This window comes from Denticeps clupeoides, chromosome 3 (assembly GCF_900700375.1).
Source record: "Denticeps clupeoides chromosome 3, fDenClu1.1, whole genome shotgun sequence".
In the NCBI taxonomy this organism is placed as follows: domain Eukaryota; kingdom Metazoa; phylum Chordata; class Actinopteri; order Clupeiformes; family Denticipitidae; genus Denticeps; species Denticeps clupeoides.
Genome location: NC_041709.1, coordinates 32,625,447 through 32,631,446, shown reverse-complemented (window position 1 = coordinate 32,631,446; position 6,000 = coordinate 32,625,447). Strand labels below are relative to the sequence as shown.

The following is a 6,000-nucleotide window of genomic DNA, read 5'->3' as shown; positions in this document are numbered from 1 at the left end:
GACAGACTCTCGGATTCCTCCTCGCTCTGGTAGAATACTGACTGAGCGTGATGCTCCAGGAGGCGTGGCTTTTCAGGAAGGCGGGGTTTCTCAGGTAGCCGAGGCTTTTCCAAAGCTTTGTACAGAAGCTCTTCTTCATCCTGAGGAGGTGGTGGAGGCGGGCGTGGCAGCGGGCGCTGCGGCGGCTCGCGTTGCACCGTGGACGACAGGAATTCCTGGCTCTGACGCTGCGAGTCCAAACCGAGCTCCGCCCCTCCTCCATGACTGGTTCCGTAGCGATCGGTGGTGGGGCGCAGGTTGCTGTGCACCAGCTCAGAGATGATCATCTTCTCCAGCGCAGCGGCATCGGAGAGGTTCCTCCTCATTCCTCCTCCGCCCACCGGCTCCGCCCCTCGTGGGGTTAGCAGCGTTGGGCAGTGGTCGCCTGCTCCACCTCCAGGCCCCGCCCCCAGGAGATCAGCGCTACCGCCTCCGACCCCATGCAGGGAGTAGCTGTTGTTGTAGTTCCCATTCAGACGAACCCCTTCCAAACCACAGGACTCGCGGCTGCGGGACAGGGTCCCCTCTAGTGAAGACAAAAATGAGTTATTATTATTTCTGCTAATTCATTGTTTCTAATTAGCGTACATGATGGGGATGAGATGATTTCTACATTTTATTAATTGGTTTCTTGACTAATGGATGATAGATGAGGTTAGAGTAGTGGGTTCTCATACTTGTGTCTCTGTAAGTTCCTGTCCATCCCCAGCAGAGCGAGAGAGACAGGCAGAGAGTGTGCGAGACAAGTAGAGACAGAGACAAGCAGAGAACGAGAGAGAGAGGTAGAGAGAGAGACAGATAGAGAGAGAAAGAGAGGTAGAGAACGAGAGAGAGGCAAAGAGCGAGAGAGACAGGTAGAGAGAGAGAGAGAGAGAGAGAGGCAGAGAGGGAGAGACAGGTAGAGAGAGGTAGAGAGAGAGACAGATAGAGAGAGAAAGAGAGGTAGAGAATGAGAGAGAGGCAAAGAGCGAGAGAGACAGGTAGAGAGAGAGAGAGAGAGGCAGAGAGGGAGAGACAGGTAGAGAGAGAAAGAGAGAGAGACAGAGAGAGAGAGAGAGAGAGACAGGCAGAGAGGGAGAGAGAGAGAGACAGGTAGAGAATGAGAGAGAGAGGCAGAGAGGGAGAGAGAGCGAGAGACAGGCAGAGAGAGGGAGAGACAGGCAGAGAGCGAGACAGGTAGACAGAGAGAGGGAGAGACAGAGACAGGTAGAGAGAGAAAGAGAGAGAGGTAGAGAACGAGAGAGAGGCAGAGAGCGAGAGAGAGAGGCAGAGAGAGTCAGGCAGAGAGCGAGAGAGAGAGACAGGTAGAGAACGAGAGAGAGAGAGAGGGAGCGAGAGAGAGACAGGTAGAGAGAGAAAGAGAGGCAGAGAGACAGGCAGAGAGCGAGAGAGAGAGACAGGTAGAGAACGAGAGAGAGAGGCAGAGAGGGAGAGGGAGAGAGAGCGAGAGACAGGCAGAGAGAGGGAGAGACAGGCAGAGAATGAGACAGGTAGAGAGAGAGCGAGACAGGCAGAGAATGAGAGAGAGAGAGAGAGAGAGAGAGAGAGAGAGACAGGTAGAGAGAGAGCAAGAGAGAGGCAGAGAGAGAGAGGAGCCGAGAGCGACAGGCAGAGAATGACAGGACGAAAGAAAACGCAACTTTAGGCAGAGAAATGCAAAGTGCCAAAAAAATACAAAAATACAGATTAGAAGTAGCGCAGGAGAGAAATTCTCAACAAACCGGTGGAGTTGAACACAACTGGTGATGGGGGGTTGAAAGTCTCAGCCAATAGTGTGTTGTATGGGGAGGAGCCAGAGCGAGTCTGCAGCACAGGATTGGTCAGGAGGTGATTTCCCATGGTGCCTGTTAACAAAAACAAAAAAAAAAGAGACACAGATAAATGAAAAAAGACAAATAAAAACACGATCTTATGCTTGTTTATGACATAATCTCACAGTTCAAGAGTTTATGAACGGGTGTGGCAGTAGACACAAAATAATCTATCTGGAACTGTTGCTAAGCAACATCTTTCAGTCAGAAGTCTGGTAGGTGTGAGATGTTCATCACTTCACGTTGTGAAGAGTGAGATAAGGTAAATAAGCTGGAATTACATGTAAATGTCAGAGTGTTTAGAGATATTCTGAGGCACCGGTGCTCTCAGAAGGCCCCCCAGCCAATCACAACGCGAGGACAGAACATTACGCCCAGTTCCAGACAGAAATTATATTTAACACGAGAAGCGAGCCAGACAGGAAAACAGAAAATACTGACAAAGATCGTCAGATGGACAGAATGGGGTTCAAAGAAGGGAAGAAGAGACGAGGCATGTGGGAGGACGTACCTCGGTTGAGGGTGGGCGTGTTGTTCATGTCGGCAGCGATGAAGGAAGACTCTGTCTGTCGGCGCACCGTGTCGTTCCACATGCGCCTGATGCGACTCTGCGCAGAGGGAACACGCCTGTCATTCCTCTTACGCTCTTTAAATGTACACCGGGATTGGCCCAGTAGTAATAAATACAGCAGTTATGGACATCACGGCTAATAATCATATTTACGCCAACTTGGCCAGAGTGTTCTGTTGGTTCTGTTTGGAATTGTAGGGAAACCAAGCCGTGTTACTTTCTCATCGAACCACGTCCCGGTGTCACACCATGGGACAACAAGGTACAATGCCAATATGTGGTACATATGGGGCAGTGATCAGAATCCCGATCCGCCATGGTTCCACTGAGGTGCCACTGAGTTAAGCCCTGTCCCCACACACTGCTCCCCGGGCGCATGTTATGGCTGCCCACTGCTCACCAAGGGTGATGGTTAAATGCAGAGGACAAATTTCACAGTGTCACCGCCTGCTCACTCAACTTTCACTTCACTTTCAGATGGGTCTCTAATCCAGGACTACATCCAGGACTACATCCTGGACTTCTCCAACCCTACAACTAGAGGACTTATTATTATATCATCCCCAACCCTGCACTGACACCATTTGCAGGCTCACTCTACCCTGGAAGGGGGTCCCTCTCTGTATCACTCCTTCCCAACGTTTCTTCCTCTCTTTTTTTCTCTCTCCTAGAGTTTTTTTGTGGAGTTTTTCCTTGTGTGCAGAAGGGTCAAGTGTGGGGGGTGTCAACTGTAGGGCCGGTCAAAGCCCATTGAGACATACTGTATGTGATTTTGGGCGATATAAGAAATAAATGTAGTTGTTGTAATCAATTGGTTCCCACTCCTAGTGGCCGAGGGAGGGTACTGCAGCCCACTGTAATTTGATACAAAATGGTTACCACCATGGTGTGTGTGTGTGTGTGTGTGTGTGTGTGTGTGTGTGTGTGCTGTGTTTGTGTACCTGTCTGTGTGCAGGCGCGTGCCGGGACTGACTCCCGCTGTAATAGCGGTTGTTTCCTCGGTGAGAGGAGCTCTTCAGGGAGCCATGGGCGTTCCCATTGGAGGCGTGGCCACAACACGTAGAATGACGCAAGCACTTGCTGTACTCCTTATGAACCTGAAGAAGAGCGTTTAAAATCAGAAAACTCGTTACGAAATAACGTCAATATAAACACAGACAGGAACAGACCTTCTTCTGCAGGGCGCAGTGGAAGATGAAGATGAACATGCCGTGCAGGGCATTAAAGGAAGTGAAGAGGTAGGCCATGACCACACTGTTCTCGCTGATGAACAGCAGCCCGAACACCCAGGTCAGAGAGACCAGCAGCAGCAGGATGACCGAACTCAGCGTCCAGCACCTGCACACAGAGGACAGAGGAGGTCGGAAAATATGGACATTTTCCAGAAAGATTCCATCTGCACCACGGTTTACCAAGTATAACCAGTCCACACACACACACACACACACACACACACACCGAGGCCAATTACGAAGCCCCAGTTCACGTATCCATTCTCCGATCCCACTTCATCACTCCTGTCACAACCGGCACGCTCGCTATCTTTCCATTGTCTTCCCTGCCGGGGACTCACTTGATGTTGTCGAATCGGCTGGAGTCGGGCTTGAGAACGGTGGAGTGCCGGATCATTCTGTGCAGCGTGATCACCAGGACGACCAGGTTCAGCTGTGTGGGTCACACGTGTTCATGCGGCGTGGGGTTACAATGCCGTCGACTGTGGCCGTCTTTGTGCCAATAAAGTCAAAGTCTTACCAGGATGATGAGGGACACTGGGCCGATGAATGTCCAGATGAAGTAGTTATCCCAGCGCAACCAGCAGCTGCACAATAAACCCTCAGCATGTTAACACCGCACGTTTTACCACGATAACTCGCCATTAAGACCAGCAGAACCAGTTCTTGGTGTGTGAACATGTGTATAAATGTACTACATGTACTGTAGTAACGTGTAGTTACTTCAAGACCAAAAAGTGCTTGAATGAACATGGTGTAATGTGGTAGTGGCCTAGAGGGTGCAACAAAGTTGCAGGTTCAAACCCCACTTACTACCATTGTGTCCATGAGCAAGACACTTGTCTCCAGGGTGGGACTGTCCTTGTAACTACTGATTTTAATGCCAGAAATGTGAGTCTGAGTGACAGTACTTCTGTTATGAATTTTTACTATTCAAATGACCGAGAAAAAGTGACTACCATGTGTGTGTGTGTATATATATATACAGTACAGGCCAAAAGTTCAATATGTTTTCTTTATTTTCATGACCATTTACGTTGGTAGATTCTCACTGAAGGCATCAAAACTATGAATGAACACATGTGGAGTTATGTACTTAAAAAAAAGTGGAGACCTGACCTCCACAGTCACCGGACCTGAACCCAATCCAGATGGTTTGTGGTGAGCTGGACCAACAAGTGCTAAACACCTCTGGGAACTCCTTCAAGACTGTTGGAGAAGCATTTCAGGTGACGACCTCTTGAAGCTCATCGAGAGAATGCCAAGAGTGTGTAAAGCAGTAATCAGAGCAAAGAAACTAGAATATAAAACATGTTTTTTTTTGTTAAGTTCATAACTCCACATGTGTTCATTCATAGTTTTGATGCCTTCAGTGAGAATCTACCAACGTAAATGGTCATGAAAATAAAGACAACACGTTGAATTAGAAGGTGTGTCCAAACTTTTGGCCTGTACTGTATATGTTCTACACAACGGTAAGAAAATCGCGAGGAGCCTCACGCTTTCTTGCTGCCGTAGCTGCGGTAGTCGATGGCCGTGGAGATGGCCACAATCAGGGCGGGGAAGCCGTAGCCGCTGAGGTAGTAGTACTTCCTGCGGGAGAAGTCGCTCTCGAACACCTCCACCAGCAGCAGGTAGAGCTGCACCGCCTCCACGCACAGCCAGCAGAACACGGCCAGCAGGAAGTAATGCATCAGGCCGGCGAAGACCGCACACGCCACCTACGCAAAGCCCCAGAGCCATTAGTGTTCCTCCGTCAGTGACACATCAAATCACCACCTGCTCAATCCGGCAGGTCATAATTGTAAAATTTGCTTTATTGATTCGCTTCAGAGAAGGACTGAAGGGCAGAGCTGGGCTCCGGCTGCACCGGTAATCACTCCGTACACCGTGGAATATTTATTTTGCTTGCAAAGTAGGGCAACGCTCCAAGCCTTTCCGAACTGGGACAAAGTCTTACCCTGGATAGCAACATTCTCCTGCGTTGTAAAATCGAATGAAATTTTCCACCGTGTGAACTTTCTTAGTGAGTTTCTCATCAAATCGAGAGCATCAGTTAACTGTAAATAACCTCTCGGCTAAATGTCCTCCAGTCAACGATGTCACAAAATATCTATGTATTGGATATTGTGGATTTTCTAAGACAGATTTATTTAAACCAGGTGCCTAATAAGTGCATTCATTTAGTTGGAGTTCTGTTTAATGAGCAAAACCTTTTCCACAAAGGCGCTACATAAAAACAATTGCGTGCAATTTGCTCACAATCATTCCTGATATGACACTGAATATTGATCTATGTTGTTCCTGCTTATATTTGAAAAAATTTGTAGAAATTGTAGTCTATTAA

The 6,000-nt window shown here is 48.6% G+C and overlaps 1 protein-coding gene across 1 annotated transcript in view; it reads right to left on the bottom strand.

Annotated features, from left to right (window-relative positions):
* LOC114785450 (adhesion G protein-coupled receptor L1) overlaps positions 1–6,000 on the bottom strand; it is a 32,057-nt gene that overhangs the window by 1,220 nt on the left and 24,837 nt on the right. Inside the window, exons 18-26 of the mRNA XM_028971727.1 lie at positions 5,154–5,374; positions 4,174–4,240; positions 3,995–4,086; positions 3,591–3,759; positions 3,363–3,518; positions 2,362–2,458; positions 1,761–1,883; positions 717–734; positions 4–565 (exon numbers count right to left, since the gene is read on the bottom strand). Of these exons, the coding sequence (XP_028827560.1) occupies positions 4–565; positions 717–734; positions 1,761–1,883; positions 2,362–2,458; positions 3,363–3,518; positions 3,591–3,759; positions 3,995–4,086; positions 4,174–4,240; positions 5,154–5,374 (1,505 nt within the window). The remainder of the gene's footprint in view (positions 1–3; positions 566–716; positions 735–1,760; positions 1,884–2,361; positions 2,459–3,362; positions 3,519–3,590; positions 3,760–3,994; positions 4,087–4,173; positions 4,241–5,153; positions 5,375–6,000) is intronic.